At 37.0% G+C, this 20,450-nt stretch overlaps 1 protein-coding gene across 2 annotated transcripts in view; it reads left to right on the forward strand.

Moving 5' to 3' along the window:
* The window catches only part of GALNT1 (polypeptide N-acetylgalactosaminyltransferase 1), a 52,063-nt gene that overhangs the window by 14,128 nt on the left and 17,485 nt on the right, over positions 1-20,450 (forward strand). For both annotated transcript variants that reach the window (XM_010228291.2, XM_088527221.1), the window contains exon 4: positions 17,672-17,838. In XM_010228291.2, coding sequence (XP_010226593.2) covers positions 17,672-17,838 — 167 coding nt within the window. The remainder of the gene's footprint in view (positions 1-17,671; positions 17,839-20,450) is intronic.

A 20,450-nucleotide genomic window follows, 5' to 3' on the forward strand; every position in this document is an offset into this window, starting at 1 on the left:
CCTTGTCTCTGAAATATTGATCCTTTCAGGGTCATTTCAGTCATGGATAATTAGAAAACTGTAGCCTTGCTTTAAGTAAAACTAGGATTGCTGAGACTGCCCTGGCAACCCACCCCCCTTTTCCATCCCCCCACCTTTCAAGTTAAAAGGGCTCTCAAGTTAAACAGAGCTATGAAATAATATTGTCCCAATCAACTACTTGCATCCTGCTGCAAGAATCAGATGCTGTGCAAACTCAGCTTGCTGCTGCTGTATATGCAAAATCTACCTGCTGGATTATTTATTTTCATTTCCTACCTCAAAAAATGATGTGAGGAGGATTGAGAAGAAACTCTGACCAAATCATGTTTGAACATCTGGTTTGTATGTGACATCCAATGTAGTAACGGACAAAGTGTTCAAGTTCTGTGTTAATGGTTGTGGTTGATACTGAGAAACATTTATGGTTAAATACAGAACTTCATAGATTTGAATTCTCCTTTTTTTTTTCAATTCAATTATTCTTTGCCAGATTTTGTAGTTGCTACTTACTTGTTTCTCAGTATCGTAGAAGAATAAAATGCATGAACTTAGAGATTTTTGAATACTGATGTTTTTACCCTCACCTTTGTATATGTAAGTGCCTAACAATTGTATCTTGCTTTTCCTGTCACACATTATTGTTCTGATTGTAGTTATAACTTGGCATTGGATCTCTCTTGACATTTGTGCAGATTTATACATAGTGTCTACCTTTCTTAACACTTGCTCTATAGAATAAGAAGTTGTCTCTAAGTATAGTGATGACTGCTACTGACTAATTAGCCTGTGAAACTTGTTTTAGTTGTAAAGGGAGATCGTGAGTTTCTTTTGAGACTTTTGGTGAAGTTGAAATGCTAATTGGAGTGATTTCTTTTTTCCCTCTGGAAGAACAGAATGGAAAGAAATAACACAAATTTGGGAAAGTAGCTGTTATATGGTTGGTTTATTTAAAAGATAAATACAAGTAATTTTTCATTATGATCCTGGAAGTAAGGTGATTAAAGAACATTTTTTTGCTTATCAGCACTAATGTTGTAAAACTTGGATTCATTTATTACATCATTTTGTAGTCTGGGAAATTGTGCATGTCAATAGTTGTCTTGGCCATTCATAATTGTCAGCTTTATAAAATCTAATTTTAGCTTCAAACTGGAAAGAGAAATTGTTGAGCCAAAGGAACTTTCCTGTCTTCCATGCTTGCCCATGGTCTCTAATTTTTTATTTTATTTTATTTTATTTTTCAGTACGATATGCATTATATTTGACGTAGCATTGCATTTTCTCAGCTGTGGGAGGCCAGACATGACTCCTGAAGGCTTCAATATGAGTCTACCAGAAATCGCTTTATTCGCGTTACAGCGCTCTATTTATCTACTACATTTCTGCTAAGTCATCTAGCCACGCGTACGCTTACATTGCAGTTGGTTACATATTACTGTCCACTACTTCTCCCTCTGCTACTTCTGTGTTCTTCCTGCTGATGACTTTCCCACGATCTTTTTGCCTTGGTCTTAGTTGGGCTCATCGTATCCGTCTTCTTTTGGGTAGCCTCCGTTACTTAGATATGCTCCCACACTCACCTTTTACATTTTTATGGATACAGACACTATTACAATGCTATATAAATAAAAATGGAATCATAACGTAAAGCCTTGAGTAAGGACTTAGGACAGAAATGGATTTTCTGTTGTTATATTATGCTTCAAACAATTTTAACATTCACTGGTTCTGAGGTTTGGGTTTTTTTTTTTTAAAGATTTTTGGGAAAAATAATCATCACTGAAAGCTACTCCTTTTTTAATACTTTCAGTTTTTACTCTGAAAGTTCATAGTAATTGGGAAACTAGAAACTATAAAGTGTGAAACTAGAAAGCTAACATTTCTCAATCAAAATGTAATGTTACAATGTTTACAATGCAGAACATATTTTAGTCTGTACATGTGAGTTAATAATACTTTTCAAGAAAAGTGCTGCTATTTTCAGAATTGTGAAAACTAAAAATGCTCAGACATGTCATATGAAGTTATTTATCTCTGTAGTCAAAATGTTCACATAGCTAGAAGCATTTTCTGCTGTGTAAGCAGAGTTGGTTCTGCTATAATTGCTTAGCCAGGATTTTTTTCTTGTGCTGTCTAAATCTCTGCTAACATGGGAAAAGTTGTGGGACTGAGACGAGGGGTCCTTCTAGCCATTCCTTGCCCCTTTGTGTGCTTTACAGTGCAACTGCTGGCAGGTCTTTCCATCAAGGTTTTTGAGAAGTGCAGGATGTGTTCAGAAGCTGATGAAGCTGTTCAGCCATGTAATTTTTTCACAGCTTTGGGTTAATTTCTAAGATGGCTGTGGCAGGAGATGGATCATTCTGACAGTTCTTTGGCCATGTGCGTGTTTTTTTTTTTTTTTTTTTTTTTTTTTAATACCCAAGTGTGTAAAGCCACCCTTGTGCCTAACAGTTAGCCATTGAAAAACTAGTGAAATTGGATGTGCCATGACCGATTTGCCATGCTGTTGACATAACCTGGCAGCTGGAGAGCAGCTTTGTAAAGGAGTCTGTATTATCATTTACACTGCTGGTTAGTTCTGCCCAGCCCCCCTGTAGTCTGCATGAAGGTAGTCACTGCTTTTATACCCTACTCAGTGATGTGGAATCATGAGGCAGCTACTGCCTTAATCAATATATTCAAACCTTCTAGCTTGCACTTCTGCATCTGGATGTTTAGGGTTTAATCTCTACAGATGACTCAACTGGAATATCAAGTTTGCCTTTCTGGCCAAGACTACTACTTTTCTTAGCAGAAGAACAGAAATGGAAGTTGTTTTAATGACTATTAAGCACTCCCCCAGCTCAGGGGAATTTCTCAGTTTCACAGGTCTACAGAGGTTTAAAACTCTGTTCTGTGGAGCAGTCTCGGAAATAGTAATAAGGTTGTGTTATTATTTCGCCCAAAACTGTTTAGGCATATAAGTGCTTTTAATATCTTTGAGATATGTCAGAGTTCCTAGTCATTCTTCATCAGCAAGGGGAAATGTTATTCTCCTTCTTTTAGATGCCACAACCAGATGATTTAATTGGCATGGGAGGGAAGGGGGAATGGATTTTCTTTTCCCCACCTGGATTCTTCCACAACTCTGGGCTGGCCCATTTAGACAAATAGCACTGCCATCTCCAAAGGGGATGTTGTTAGCAAGGGAACAAGCCACTGAGGTTGGCAGATTGTTCTGATTGTGTTGGCAGTATGTTGTTAACAGAATATTTCTTGTAAACACGTCCTATTCTGTTTGGCGAATCATCATCCAGGTGGGAGTTGATTCATACTTGCCAGGAAAATGCGCAGCTATGGGCTTGACATGACAGCAAACTGGTTAATAAGGATGCCAGTCTTGCCTTGATTTCACTGATGAATTGCAAGGCAATAACTAAAAAAAGGACCAAGCAATTACTAAAATAGGTGCTCAGTGCTGTATGAGTGTCTTGTACTGGTGTTCAGGCTGGGAAGTGTGTGGTTGAATGTGTGAAACTTGTGTGTCATATGACTTGGTTTTTCTCTCCAATCTACTTGAGGTGTCATTGAATCCGATTTGTAAAATGGAGAATAAGTACCATGTACTAAGGTTGAGTCTGTCAGGCCCCTTGTTATTACTTGTTGAATGTATAAAAAAATGAGTCATTTGGATCCCTGTGATGAGAGTTTAATCAAGGAGAGTTCTGTCTCCTTTGCACTAGAAAAACTCTTCTTCCTTTGACCCCAGTTTTCATGGGTGGAGGCACTGCAGACGTATCTGGACCCATGTCAGGCAGCATTGTATAAGCCACCAGTCCTGACTTGAGCTGGAGGTGCCAGGTGAGGAGGCTTTCTTGCAGGTCAAGATGTAAGACCTGGTGACCTCCACAGAGCAGAAAAGCACCAACAGGTGGTATGGAGTGCTTTGGCTGCCTTTGCACTCCCTTCTCTGAGGCAGCTGGTTCTGTAGCACTCAGCGTGTTTTTTTTTGTTTGTTTGTTTGTTTTTTTTTCAAAAAAGTTACCGTCTTTTTGCTGCTGAGTCAGTACAATACTATCAAAATGAAGGATATCTGAAAACTTATTAAATCTCAGTCCTGCATAATGTACAGGATGTTTTAAGGGTCCTCTTCTCAACATCTCTCTTTGTAGAAAGAGCGTGTATGTAGCTTTTGGAGATAATGTTAAGACATTACCAGAGTTTTTAAGCCAGATGATGGTCCGATGTTTTTGAGTAAGCTAGATTTAAATGCAACTTTGACTCTAGCATTTAGGAGAAGAAAAAAAAAAAAAAGGTAGAAGCATCCTCTACTTTCAGAAGTTAATATTAACTTCAGTAATCTGCATCTTAAATTTATACCAATATTTCACCAGTGCAGTAATGTGGCTGATACAAGTTATTATCGAAGGCTTGTCTTCAAGCTTCTTTTGATCACCAGGAAAAAGTAGACAGTTTTTCTTTGTTACAAGTCATTCTTCTGGATCTTAACTTACACAAATGTTGTGGAGTTTGTAGCAGTTATGACTGGCACCTTTCTGAGTAAGTTTCCCATATGATTAACACCTGTCTTGTAATTTCCTTTGTAATAATGTAATGTATTTAGATCTAGGCTTTTAGGTGTCAGATGCTGTTAATTACATGAAGCAGTACACCATAGCACTTTGCTATGTGACTGCAAAGCACTTTGCTATGTGACTGCAATCTGCTTTTCAAACATATGCTTAGGAAAGTGTTGTCAATCTTCAAACCAGAATGTACATGTGAGAATATACTAGAACTCACATTTTAACTTCTCAAAACTTAGTTTTGACTGCAAGGTTTTGATGTATACTTTGTTACAGTTGAATCATAATAAGATACAAATCAATTTTACACAATTGCTGCTTGATGAATATAGTTTATTTGAAAAAATCTGTTTGTGGTGAGACTAATCAATGAACATATGCATTTGTATACTCATGAAGTATAATTAAATATGTTGAGCTTCGTGGAGTTTTTAAATGGCAGCATTTGAAGAATTTACATCTATATGGTGTCTCAGAAGGTATGCTGTTTTTCATTTTAATTATTCTAATTCGTCCAGGAGAAAAGCTAATGGAATTGTTTCAAATCAGATGTAATCTGGTGTGGCCAGCAGCCAAAAGGAGAACTTTTCTCATTTGATCTAACAACTGCATGAATTGGCAGGCTAAATGGAGACTTGCACACCAAAATGAGGGAGAAAAGTGTGTGCTGTTGGATCAGCAAAATGAACGAACACACCCTGCAGCTGTATGATTGCCAGGTCTGGTGCAACAGAGATAGGACAGAATGCTGGTGATGGAAAGTGGGATTGATGCTCTTGGCAGCTACCTGCAATTGCACCTGGTGAGGTAGAATTAAAAAAAAAAAAAAAAAAAAAAACTTCATAATCAGACAAGAGTGTTAAGTAGCCATTGAGATTAAAATTGGTCGATAAAATGTGATACATTTTGTGAACTTTTGGTACTTGTTAAGCTCAGGCTATGGTGATGTATAAGAAAATCAAAGCAAGTTGTAAAGATGGTGGGAGGTAAAAATTTATCCAACACTGTCACAAGCTAGAAATTCAGACTGTTAATTTACCTGGAATTTGGAGAGGAAATCTGGTATGGTAACTAGCAATGTGACTTCCAGTAGTGATAATGCTGAAAATAGGTGCGATATTAAAGGCTGGCAGTTCTTTCTAACCAGGAACACTTTTCATCTCTTTGTTGCATGCAATTTATTACTGGATTAGTGCAGAATCAATATTTGGAAATTTTCTTGTTGATGTTGATTTAATTCACTAACTAGAAGAAGTTGGGTCTAAATCTTTTTTTTCTAGAGAAACTGAAAACAACTTTAAAAATCAGTTTGCTTTCTATAAACTTTTTTCTTTACAACTGGTGACCTCATCCTTAGTTACAAGTATCTTCCATTTTGGATGGACAGCCAATTCATATATATTCATATATTATCAAATTGCTAGGTCAAGCGTGCAAAATAATTTGGCAGGAGTTTTAAGTTTGGAATTAAGTTTTAATTTTAATTCTTAAGTACACAGTTGTTTATTTTCATCCAAAGATGCTTTCTTAGGATCACTTTCAGGGTAGGAAGAGTAATCAATTTCAGGTGATTATTTTTGTGACATTCTGCTTGAATTCTGTAACCACAATGGTTTTAAGGCCCATTTTGGATTTTGTTTCCAGGGTCTAAAGAAGATTTCTACTTGAATCATGAGATAAGGCGACTTTTCCTTTCCAAAGATCCAAATCTTTGAAATTAGAAGAAAGGAAAATTTCATTCTCTTGATGTCAGGTAAATTAACATAATACTATTGAAGGCAGACATTTTGGCAGGCTGGATGGAAATGTTTAGATCAGAATGAAGGATTTGCCTGCATCCAGGTCACCCATTGGGAAAGGTTAATTGTTGTTGTCATAAGAATTATATAAAGACCTGCCTTTTTTTTAATTAAAAAAAAAAAATTGTCCTGATTTGGAGGTAGAGTCTTTCTTCAGGATTAGTGTAAAGTTTTGCTGCAAACTTCCCTGTAGTATTCTTTTTCTTTTGTGTAGCCAGAAATTACTGTGGTTTTATGCCAAGTCATTGAAAAGAGGTTTGGCACATTATGGTATTCAGTGATTACCTCTCCCTCGTAAGTATTGCTTTTAGCTCGTTGGGTTGTATTGGTTTTCTGTGTAGTGGAAATGTTTTTCCAGTGCAAATTGTCTATAGTCTGTTTGCAGTAGGCTTTATGTATTCTTAATACTTATGTTGGAATCAATTTTATTAGTGTCCTTGTTTATAATGGTATCATAAGGCAGTTGGTGATCCCCAGAAAAGACTAAATCATTGCTTACCGAAAACAAAGTGCTGTAATGCTGTACCTTTTTAACACAGTTGGAGATTACCACCTCTGTAGCAGAGGTGGCAAAAGAAACAGCACAGCTTCAGTTGTTTCAGTGTGACTCCCAGGTCTTATTTCAGACCTGTTTTCATTTACTTTAAACAGAAAGTAGACGGTTCATTAGACATATCTGTGCCTCAGCTTTATTACATGCCTGTACTGAAAACTGTGTCTTTTTGCAAACTGACAGGTAAACAACTGAGTTTTGGCATTTTATGGCACTGCAGCAAGACTCACCAGATAGCATTAGTTAAAGTTTGCAGTTTCGTGAAAGGAGTTAAGACTTTTTTTTTTTCCCCCAGCAGTCTCGCATTGGTAGAAAATAAATGTACATTTTCAAGTCTAAGGATACTGGTGCTTATTTCCCAAGCAGACTCCAAAATATTTTAATTATGCTAGCTTATGTGAATCACTGGCATTAAACTGCTTTATTGTACAGGCTTTTCCACAAAACTTTAGGTCTAACATGATTTTCAGTAAAATTAAGTTTGGCAAAGGAGTAATCCAAGTCCTAGCAAATGATTTGTTTATAGCTGTTATCTGCCACCTGCAAAATTGTAAAATGATAATGATAAACTGTTCATAGTTCAGCTTCAAAAAACCCATCAGCACCGCAGAATCTCACTATACATACCAGCTCTGCTCTGAGCTCCAGTAAGGTTGCCCAGCTGAGCTGCATGGTGCATAGCAGATGCTCTGGCTTATGTTGTCCTTTATCAGAATGGATTGGGCTGGAAACGGAAGGTTGCCTATGGATTTTGCTGCTATTAATGTTTTTATGCTGTTTGAAATTATTTTATTGGCCATGCCTTGTTTCCGTGAAAAAGCTGGCCATAAAACTCATCTCAGATGTAGCAAATCATGGTTCAGCTAGTGCAAGTGGATGGGTTTTTTTTGATTGTTTCAAATAAGCATGGGTGGCCCCATTTTGACAATTCAATATTTTTTTTAAAAAAAGTATTCCAGTGTTATTTGTCTTTTTCTTTCCTCACCTGTGGAGAATAACTAATTGGCAGTCAAGGAAGAGGTCAAGATCTGTCCTATGAAATTTAGAAATGTGGGATCTGTTTCTAATACAGAATGTAAATGCTACATCTTCCTAGAAAATGAGCAATGAGCTACAAAAATTATTTTAATGTTATACCTCATTGAATAACCTTTTTCTTTTAGCCTCTCACTGCATAAGCATTATAGTAATTGGTACCAATATGTAATTATATACCAATGTTATGTACCAATATAACCAATATGTAATTGGTTTCCTGCAAGACTACTTCTACCTGTAGTCTTTTTGGTCTTTAATTCTCTAGCCTAGGAAACAGAAGTACATAAGATCTATTGGGGTAGTAAATTGCACTTTACTGCATTGCTTTAAGAAATACTTTACGGTGACTTCAAAAGATGGGAAGACAGATCACCACTAATTTTTTTAAATACGTAGCATTTAAGGTATGATGATATAGCATACAGCTCTCAATCAGTTGAGTTTTAGGATAATTTCTAAATTAAATTAAGCTGTAAATACAAAGTATTAAATGCAGTTTAAATAATTAAATTATTTAAATTTACTTTAAATTTAAATTAAATTTAATTAATTAAATTAATTAAATACAGCTGTAAATACAAGGTATTAAATACAGTTTCTTTCAAGGTGTTGGTTAAATACTAAGTATTATCCTGTAAAAAAAAAAATGACTGTGCAGTTACATTTTTGAGGTAATCTTTAGAGTGTGTAGAAGCTCAAAGGTAAAGAAGGCAGTGTTAGGATAGTAACCAGCAGTGTGTAGACTTCTTGACTTTTGTGCATCTTGGGGATGGCAATTAGGGTGCACTAGCCTTGCTGAGCTCTGGGCCAGGCAATGAGCAAAGCAGGACAAGTGTCCTGAGAATTTCACCTTTCAGGGAATTCAAATGAAGCATCTTGTTAAGATCTCCTGATAGATTTCTTCTGTCTCTGCAATGGCGAAGTATGGTTTTCTTGTTCCTTTATCACATGAGAGGAGAGTGTATTCTAGTTCTGCAGATGTCAAACAGGATTGAGAGTAAACAGCTTTGGTGAAGAAATTGCAAAATGGAGATGCTCCCACTAGTTCGCACCATCTCAGCAGATGTGTATTGTGCACTCCCATTGTTGAAGAGGATTTTAAAATCTGTTTTATGTGCCTAGGATGTAGTTCTGAATCTTTTAGCCAGACACTTTGATATTTAATTAACTATATTTTAGAGGCATCATCGATTTCTTTACCAACATTTGGATGTGAAGTTTCCATATATCTAGTATTTCACTCTAAATGCTTCTATTAGCACATAGGCACAGGCATAGTTAATGCTGTGGGCATGGCTAATGCTCTAGAGAAGAGCAAAAAGTGATGACTTGAGTCCTGCCGCTGGGGGATTGGGACCTCTGGATTCTGCACCAAGCTTTAGTGGCAGAGGCAACAAGAGGCCTGTTTCTCTCTTCGTTATACTTTCATAGTCATGAACACTAGTTGGGTAACTTAGAAAACCTGTCTTTTGTAAGATCTTTCTGAATAGTACTTTTTAGTTGAAGAGAAAATTATTCTATTATTCTTTTTATTTTATTTTGCTTTTATCTTACATTCTGTAGAAATAGACATATAGCACCCATATTTTTCTCTATTTGTGGAATAGGTGCATAGAACACTAGCAAAATGTAGATTTTTTTTTTCTATATTAAACTTTTCTTAGCACATTTGGGAACTAAATTTTATGACTTTTTGGAAGCAGAGTCACCAAAAGTTCCTACTTAAAATAGAATTAGGGTTTTAATTGATATGATATCTTCTTTCCCTTCAAGATTATGCTGAAACAGCCTATAATGTGTGAGATTTAATTTACCAGTTTATTTAGACCGAATTGCCTTACTCTGTGTGTCTTCTAACTTATTTTCATTTTTCTCCCTTCTAAACTATAAATTTATAAAACATGTATAACAAATATATAAATATACCTGGAGGTAAAAGGGGGAAAAAGGGACAGGAGTTTTGTCCGATGCTCTTTAGATGAAGATATTGCCATTTGAAATGGCATCAGTTTCTATGTAAGACTAAATCTTTGCAAAAAGTTATGATAAATGTGGATAGTATAACGAACTGGAAGGTTGTTTTTATCAGTCAATTGTATATTTAAAACTGAAATCAGGCCACAAGGTATCTGGGATGACTTTTACTTATCTTGCTATCTGTATTTGTCTTTAGAAAATGTTATATACATACAGACTTGCATCTGTCTGCCTTCCATTTGTTTAGTCCTTGAAATCTGAATTCAAGTTGATGAAGAATTTGGACTTGTTGCACTGCCTCATTCTCTTGAGCAGACAGGGATTTTTCCAACGACTTAGTTATAAGCAACGCCTACCAAGCATTCTGATTTTATCACACACACAAAAAAAAAAAAAAAAAAAAAAAGTGGAGTTTTATGAAGAATGAATGTTCTCGGAGCATGTTAGAAGCCAGGGACTGAGCCATGTTGAGCCATGTCTGTTATTGTCCTGTGGATTCTATCTATAAATTTTAAAAAGCATAGCTTGTAAACTTAATTTTCTTCTTTTTTTTTGGGGGGGGGCGATGTTGGATAACTTACATTTCCCAATTATATGACAGCAAAAAATCAAAAATTACCTTTGTACTCCTGCCTAATGCAGCTGAAGTTGGGTATATCAGGATAGGGGAAGAAAGCTTGATATAGACTTAATATTATGTTTTAAACACTGATTTGTACTTGAGGAAATGTAGATTAATCAGACTTTTTGTCCTGCTCATATTTTAAGTCTGACCCACTTTTCTGCTTAAAGTAGTATGTGCTTAAATCCTTGTTTGCATTTAAAACATCTAAAATCTTTGGGAATTTTCACAATGTAAATAATGTATGGAGTTACATTAGCCTTTTGCTTGGTGACTGCCACAGATTAAAGAAAGGAAGAGGTGTATCATGTGAAGTAGATATTTTCAGCCAATGTTTGGAGTCTTCATTAAATTACAGGAGTTGGTGTGCATTCCTAATGTTATGCATTCGATTTGAAAATTATTTGAGGAGTGATCTGACAAAAGGAGCATAATGTATTAGTAGTGAATTGAAGTTAAAATCTCCCTTAATTCATTCTGAGGATGTGTCATATCTTTGATGGTTTCGTTCTGCTATTAGTGTTGCATAACCAGCAGCTGAAACTAATGCTGTATATTAAATTTTATAGTAGTCCCTGTCTAGGGTAATTTATTTTCAAGTGAAAGACAAAAAGGACTTTTCATGAAAATGTTTACTGGTAAATGTAAAATATGATGTTTTTGTATAAACCTCATATGAGGCCAGTACTCTAATCACAAGTGTCAACTGTTTTGTTTCACTACTGTTTTATGTTCCTGTTGCAGTAAGGAAAGAGAGAGGATCTGACAATATCTTCCAAATTTAAATCTTTCTTATGTGTTCACAAACCTTATGCAAATATATATATAAATAATACATAGGAAGACAGGTGAAGAGAGTAATAAAAATTGCATATAACAGTATTTATTCTTTCCTTTATCCTGGCTACATTAACAGGCAGACAAGATTTAATTAAATATTGTCAGGGTAATGTCACACTGTTAAAACTAGTATTCAAAAAATCCTCTGCCAATTTTTATGGAAGACAATTGCATTGTCTTTTGAATACTTGTAAACAAGGTAGTTCTCATCACTCTTAAACTGTTACTGCAGAAGGAGTTCAAGGGTCTCTTAAACCAAACTCGGAAAGGCTAAACTTGAAAGCCTTCAAATTACAATGCTGGATCCCTGGGCCCCTCCAGGAGGGGATTTCTGTCAAATAAGATATTGCTATTGTTCTAAATGGAGATCAGCTAATTTAGAATTCTTCTGACTTTCTTATATCTTATCAAAAAGAACAAGTTGATCTGTATTACTATTATAAAAAAAAGCTTCATGATTGCACGCTTATTCTGGTCTAGAAAGCAGTGATGCTTCGGAAATAAAATATTTGAGAATTTATTTCATTTGAGAACAGTGAAATTGACTGAACAAGTGAATGGGGGAGGAAGAACATTTTTCTTAAATACTGTTTTTTTTTTTTTTTATCTGAAACTCAAAATATGTCGGCTGAAAAATGTTTTATTTTTAAGTGATACCACATAAATAATTTGAAGTACTGCAATTTATAAGGTATTTTCATTATAAATGAGTTAAATCAGAAAATATAGGAATACATGCTTGCTTTCTCCAAAGATTTTGTGGCTATCACTTCTCTGAAGGATAATTAAATTTGTTCTTAATTATAAAGAAGATTAATACTGAAGGAAGATTGTACCTCATCCTTCAAAGGTATTACTGTTTCAAATTTCAAGGTGAAATATGATTCCACAGAAGTTTGACATTTCCTAGGTAATACCTAGGAGGCTTAAAAAAAAAAATACCTCTTCAGTGCTTTTCTAGGATTTTTCAGTCCCATTCTGGGATTTGGGTGCACATTGGACTTTTGTCAGTACCTTAGAATAGAAATGGCTCATCTGTGAGCTGCTCTCACTTGCAGGAGCTGTCTGTCTAACCAGGTTCTCCAGCAAAAGTAGTATTTATGTTGCATGCGGTGGATAGCTTGAACACCTTTGGCTGATGTACATGGCTCATTGTGCTAATCCAACTGGTGTCCATGGCCCCCTGGGGCGAGGAATGGCAGCACTATTGATTGGGCGGTCTTCAACAACCAGACAAGGGCTGTTTGTGTTACCTGCAGTTATCAATGCAGATTTCAAAGGAGAAATAAAGATAATGGTATGGAGTCCGATACCACCCTGTACTGTGCCAGCGGGGAGCCGAATAGCACAATTAGTATACTTTTTACCACAGACACCAAATGCTGCAAAAACTAAACGCGGCATAGGCTCTTTTGGGTCCATGCGACAACCAGAGATTTTCTGGACTCAACAGATAACTATGAACCGCCCACAGATATCCTGTACGCTACAATCAGGAGTGATAAAGTTTAATGCACAAGGAATTTTAGATAGCGGAGCAGACGTTACAGTCATCGCTGCCTCGCAATGGCCAAACAGTTTGCCCCTAGTGAATGCGCATGCATTGCTTTCGGGAATTGGTTGGCAGAGTACCCCAATGCAAAGCGAAAGCCTGATAAATATTATTGGTCCGGAAGGAAGAACCGCAACCATTAGACCATTTATATTGCCTGGATCCGTTACCCTGTGGGGGAGAGACTGTTTGAGTCAATGGGGCATGCAGTTAAGTATGGATTTTTCTTAGGGGCTACTATCCAGCAGCAGGTCCAACCCTTGACCTGGAAAACAGACAAGCCGGTATGGGTGGATCAGTGGCCCCTTCCACAAACTAAACTGCTGCAGTTACACAAGTTAGTAGAGGAACAATTGCAAGCTGGACATATAGTTCCTACTACAAGCCCCTGGAATACACCAGTTTTTGTAATGCAAAAGAAAACTAATTCCTGGAGATTGTTACATGACCTTAGAAAAATCAATGAGGTCATTGAAGATATGGGAGCCTTACAGCCTGGACTCCCTTCTCCAGCGATGTTACCTCAAACATGGACTTTGATCGTAATTGATTTGAAAGACTGTTTCTTTACCATTCCACTCGCACCACAGGATGCACCTCGGTTTGCATTTTCTGTACCTTCCATCAATGCTATGGAACCCCATAACAGATATCATTGGAAAGTTTTGCCACAAGGCATGAAAAATAGTCCTACATTATGTCAACAATTTGTGGCAGCAGTCTTAAGTCCAGTACGGAAGTATTTCAACAGCGTCCTCATCTATCACTATATGGATGACATATTGATTGCTGCAGAACAAAAGGAAACGGCACAAGAGGCTCTGTGTCAGATTACGCGAGCAGCATCGGCTGCAGGATTAAAAATTGCAGAGGATAAAGTGCAGGAAACTCCGCCTTGGCGATATTTAGGATGGAGAATTTCTGATCATCAAATTCGACCACAATCATTGACTCTAAAGACAGACATAAAGACTTTAAATGGTCTTCAGAAACTTTTGGGAACTATTAACTGGATCCGTCCCTCCCTAGGGATTTCCACGGAGGAATTACATCCTCCATTTAAGCTTTTAGAAGGAGACATGAGTTTAACATCCCCAAGGAAGCATACCCCTCCCGCGCGAGCTGCACTTGACAAAGTTGTGAACAAATTAACCACTCAGACCACTCACAGACGAAAGCAGAACTATCCTGTCAGTCTCCTTGTTTTTTATTCTAGCTTCCAACCTTATGGCCTATTAGCACAATGGATACCACAGGACGCATGTCCGTTAATAATCTTGAATGGGTGTTTCTACCTCATAATTTTGGCAAAACTGTCACCACTGCTATTGATATGATCGCGATGGTTATTCAAAAAGGAAGACAGCGTTTGATGTTTCTAGATGGCACAGAGCCTGCTATTATCTATTTACCGCTCAGTACAAAACAATTAACCTTTCTGACTCACCAGTCTTTTGTTTTTCAGTGTGCCTTGGCAGATTATCCAGGACAAAAGTGGACATTATGCACTTTCCAGGACATAAAATCATACAGTCTTTTAACTCTCTTTCTCTATTACCTGTTTCCCATTTGAGCCTTACACCAATACTTGATGCTCTTACAGTATTTACTGACGGCTCAGGTAGGACAGGGAGTGCAGTTGTAGTCTGGAAAAATGATGAAGGGCATTGGGAGAGCGACATACATGTTGTCACAGGCTCACTACAGATAGTGGAATTATCAGCGGTCATCTGCGTTTTTACGCGATGGCCTATGTCGCAGGGTTAGTCTCTAGATTAGAACACTCCTTTTTAAAAGAAGTTTCAAACGAGACCCTCTTTGCGCTTCTCTGGAAGCTCAGATGGCTATTAAACAGAAGGATTTATCTGTACTTTATCCAACATGTACGCTCGCACACCTCGCTGCCTGGACCTATTAGCGAAGGTAATGCTCAAGCAGATGGCCTTGCAGGAGCTGTAGTTCTGCCAGATCGCTTTGCACAAGCACGTTTGTTGCATGACTTTTATCACCAAAATGCAAAAGCATTACGGAAGTCGTTTCAATTGACTCAGGAACAAGCTAGACAAATCATACAGTCGTGCCCAGACTGCCAGCGCATTTTACCAGTACCATCCATTGGAGTAAACCCTCGTGGTCTTTCTGCGCTTGAAATTTGGCAATCAGATGTAACACATATCCCTGAATTTGGCAGATTCAAATATGTGCATGTTTCTGTTGATACCTTCTCATCCTGTATCTATGCTTCTGTACATACAGGTGAGAAGGCCAAAGATGTATGTCGACACTTTATGATGGCCTTTGCAATGTTGGGAGTGCCTAAAACTATAAAAACTGACAATGGTCCAGCTTATATAGCACAAAAACCACAAATATTTTTTCAACAATGGGGAATCCAACACATCACTGGTATCCCCCCTTCACCCACAGGCCAAGCGATTATTGAGCGTACACATGGTACCCTTAAGAATATGCTACAAAAACAAGAAAAGGGGAGTGTAGGGTTATCCCCACAGGAACATATAGCAAAAGCTTGCTATGTGTTGAATTTTTTAAATCACTGGACAGAAGAAGGACCCCCTATATACCGACATTTTGATTCACACAGACAACATGAAGTTCAGGAAAAAGCCCAGGTTGTAGCCAAAAACCCACAGACGAATCAGTGGGAAGGGCCTTTTCCTTTAATAACCTGGGGTAGAGGATATGCTTGTGTTTCTACAGGCACAGGGCCAAGATGGGTACCTGCTCGATGGATCAAGCCTTTCTTATCACAGTCATCATCATCATATGCACTGTGACATCACCCACACCGCAGTGGATGCCACTCCAGCCTAAAACTAACATATGGGTAACTCTGGCCAATCAAACGGGACAAGATACGTTCTGTTTGTCATTATCTAGTCCAGGAAGTCCTTTTGCAACCTGTCTGGTAGGACAACCTGTTGATGATTGGCAGGTTCCTCTCGAAAGGCGTTCATACATAAGTGATAAACCAACTGACATAGTTGATAAGTGGAATAATTGGAACCCATGGTTTCAAAAAATGAATATAGAGCCACAAGAGCTAGATTTGTTAGGATCAGTAAAAATGGATTATTGTGTGTATCTTAACTATACAGATGGATGGGCCAACTGGAAAGAAATATCCCCTCCTCTCGCAGGATACAAAAGACGAGATCCAAAGGATCCGGAGCCACATAAAATACAATGGCTGAATGCTACCCTACCGGAGTATAGAAATGCCACTGCATGGTGCAACTATACTGCCGCAAAATTAACCTTATCTGGTAGATACCCACTCAAATTACCAAAGGGCCTATTTCTAATTTGTGGAGATCATGCCTGGCCTGGTATCCCCTCTCGTGCATGCGGAGGACCATGCAGCATTGGAAGGCTGACTCTATTGACACCCAACATTTCGATGATTAATAACCATAGAAAACGCCCCAAGCGTGCCATACATGCTTTTCAATCTGAGTGTGATGACCAAGTAACATTTTGGAACACTGCAGAAATCATATCAGCATCTATATTTACACCTGGGGTGGCATCAGGGAAAGCGCTAGTAACCTTAAATAGGCTTGGTTGCTGGCTGGCAAAACAGACTAATGCTACTTCCCTGGCACTGAGTGGGCTATTGCTAGATGTTAATTCTGTTAGGCATGCTTCACTTCAAAATAGAGCTGCTATAGACTTTTTGTTATTAGCACAAGGCCATGGGTGTCAGAATTTTGATGGACTCTGTTGCATGAATTTATCTGACCATTCAGAATCCATCCATAAAAGCCTTGAAAATTTACAAAAAGGAGTGCAGAAGTTACGTCAAGATGATGGTTTCAATATTTTTGGGAATCTTTTGGGGAATTTAGGATTAGCTGCATGGATTAAGGGAACATTGCAAGTAGGTTTGATGTGCTTGATAATCTTTGTTTGCCTTTTAATTTGTATCCCATGTTTGTTAAAAGCAATTCGGTATTTAATAGACCGTGCCTTGAAACAAGCATTCTTCATAAATAAAGAAGGGGGAGATCTAGGGATCTCAAGGACAGACTCGAGAGTGTTGGTGGAGAGACCTTGGGAAAAGGACACTATTATGCTTGTTGGAATCAAACCATGGGAGTAAATGCAACAAACTAAACAATCTCTTGCTTAGCTATATTAACGCAAAGTTTCTAATTGTTGTACTGCCTGTATTTTGTACTAACTGTATTTTGCTTATTGTTAGTGTATCTATCTGCTTTGTTTCTTATTATGTGTTCAGTGATTGATTGATTGATCATTTAACTAAGTCATGGCTGTTCAACTAAAAACAAATAAAGAAGGGGGAGATGTGGAAGCATAGTACCTTGTCAGTAGATAATAGATGCCTTGTTAATAGTTAATCACAAGAATGCCTTAGTAGTGCATGGTTGATGGGCTGACCCGCAAGGACTAATGTCTTATCAGCAAAGAGCAAAGCAGGAAAAGGAGGAGGACTGCAATCACATGTGGAATGTCTTGTCAGCAGATGAGGAACAAAGCAAGGAGAAGAAGATAACCACAACTGCACGGCTGGCAAGATGCTGATTGGTTGTAATCTTTGCAACACTTGTGTTAAAAGGGTATAAAAGAAGTTGGTTTGAGAATAAAGTTGTCTCACTCTGCATCCCAGACTGAGTCCATTCTTTCGCAAGGTGCAACATATTTACCCATTTTTCTTTACAGATGTAAAACAAAGGTGTATCTAGACAACCTTCCCACAACAAGTGTTGTCATTGTTTTCCACAATGAGGCTTGGAGCACGCTTCTGCGAACTGTTCATAGTGTGATAAACCGGTCGCCGCGACACATGCTGGAAGAAATCGTACTCGTAGATGATGCCAGTGAAAGAGGTAATGATAATGTGGAAATCTTACAGATATTCTAGCTAGTTGCTCTTTTAACTTTAAAAATTGAGTCCGACTTTCTGTGGATTTAGCTTTAGCTTTTTTCTTTGATTTAGTTTTGCCAGAAAAGGGGGTAGTGAACGGTGCTTTTCCTGGCACTGAGATGGATCATTCTGTACTGCAAGCTAATGAAAGCTTTATCTATTAACATTGTAGTTGACAGTGCTGAGTTTGTGGTATTTACTGTTTTTTAATAGGCTTGTCCTATTACTGCCTTCATGTTTTACATTTGTCATTTCAGCATATTCCTAAAACCTGAGAGGCATTTAAACCTTGAATCACTTGATTAAATAATAGTAAAGGCAATTTTATTCCTAAACAAAACTAAGAACAGTCCTAGCTTACTCCCTCACTACTGTCAAACTTAGAGTTCAGAAGTATTAATTTTGATTATTCAGTCTATAGGAAGTTGAAATTCAGTTCTCCAGATAAGGAATTCTATTCTTTTAATTATTACTCTGAATGAAAATTCCATGCTACCTAATGAAAGTTTTAATATGCAGTGAAATTAATGGAGAGGGAAAAAAAAGCCTTGAAGCTGATTTATTCAAAATAAAATAACTTTATTTGAACTTTACTTCTTCGCGATATAGCGGCAAAAAGTAGAAATCTAGATAGACGATATTTATATTAATAATTGATACTGCGTTCTTCACCTTAAGCCTTGATTAATCTTCCCGAGTACTAATGTTTATGAAGTATATCTGATAAATTTTGGTTTTCCTTGCTTTTGTATGTGGGAACACAAGGGCATATGTTTTGTGTATTTATTTTTAATCTTAAGTGTCACAGTACATTAAAAGTTTTCCTATAGTACTGTTAGATGCCACTTGATATAAGTCCTGGAAACTGCAGTTTGAAGTGTTTCAGAACAATACATCTGTGTCAGCAGAAATTTCTGTTCTTTAGCCGCAAAAGGCTTTAGCGCCTAGCATGCTGATGTGTCAGCTTGAGTTTTCTAATAGCAAAGTTGTAAAGCTTATGTTCTGTTCCTTAGATTAATTGGACTGTTGGAGAAAGATGGGTGACTCTTCTGTGTCTGAATAATGATTTAAGTAGTGTTAGGGTGCACCAGTTAAAAATGTTAACAAGGGTTTTAACAATGCGTGGTTGAAGTGCTTTTGCAGTCTATTCCTGGTCTTTCTATCTGAAGTGATGTAACGTATGAGTGGAGAGTGAAGGAGAGAAGAAAAATATATATATTTCTAGGCTGAATGACACTAGCATTTTAGAATGATTTTGTTTGTTATTGAATCTCCTCTGATCTTGATTTCAGATTCCATCGTTGCATTTTAAAGATTTTGAACAGTATTTTCTGTTGTACTTGCGGCTATTCTCAACAGTCACTGAAATTTTTCTGCAACAACGTACTAAGTTTTCAGCAAATCAGTTAATCAAAACTGAAGGATCTGATGCCTGGAAACAAAAAGATTTTACTATATGCTATTTAAGTATTCTGTTTGTATTTAGCTAGAACAACAGACATTTTTTAGAAAATGTTCAGCCTGAATAGTATATTTTGAGTTCTAGCATCAGACTCAATTAAATTGGGATAAAGTAAGCATTCAGTCTCCCTGCAGCACACTTTGTACCAGCCGGTGTCACACTTTTAGCAAAATGAATTTACGTAATATCACACAGTTGTTTACAGTGGAAATAAAAGTTTTTGAGAAACAAGACCCCTGTGATGCTTGCTTCTCTAGTTACTAATCAGAATTGGATTCTTGTTTGTTTTTAAGTATTGGTTTTCACATATTTTTCAAGAAGGTTAACAGAAGAAATCTGTTAGAAGTATTTGGTACTTAGCCTGGGTCAATATTGGGTGGCCAAGTGTAGACAGATTGCATCAGGAAAAAATACTCACTGAAGTTTTACAGAAGCATTTCAAAGCAATGCCTCTAAAATTACATTTCTGCAAATGATGTCATTAAAGTTCATATTTTCATAAAATTCATAATATTGTAATTGAATGCTTATTTAGCGAAAACTTGTGTCGTATAATAAAAAATTTGCGTTTTAACATTTTCTGTTCCCAGAATATATATAAACGAAACTCAGAAGAATTGACTGATTTTTTTTTTCAATTTGTACACTAGTTTGACTATAATTGAATATATTCGCTTTTGTGTCATCTAGGCTTTCTTAGTTGCTGCAAAAACTACTCTTTAAACTGTCCATGATGTTCTCTTATTTTACTGAGAAGTTGTGGGGAAATTTATTTATTTTTTTTTTATGTGATGCATTTAGCATGCCTTTCTGCAATGTAACTAAAATTATTTTCATGTTAGCTCTTGATTTGCCACAGTTACATTGCTGGAGTCTTTCACACATCCTCTTGGCAGAACTTTATTGTTTTTTTTAATAGAATTACTCATCCCAGGAACACCATTCATTACATTCATTCATTTTTAAGTGGTTAGAAATATGTTAAAAGGTTGTCAGTGCTTGAAATATGCAGTACAACATGTTGATTTACTTGACTTGTTGCCTGGATCAGGAGGTGGCTAGCAGAGCAAGGGATGCTTCACTGCTGTAGTCTTTTCGTGCATATCATGAAA

The sequence above is a fragment of the Tinamus guttatus genome, unplaced genomic scaffold, assembly GCF_059628265.1.
Source record: "Tinamus guttatus ecotype Peru unplaced genomic scaffold, ASM5962826v1 Tinamus_guttatus_pri_ptg000265l, whole genome shotgun sequence".
In the NCBI taxonomy this organism is placed as follows: domain Eukaryota; kingdom Metazoa; phylum Chordata; class Aves; order Tinamiformes; family Tinamidae; genus Tinamus; species Tinamus guttatus.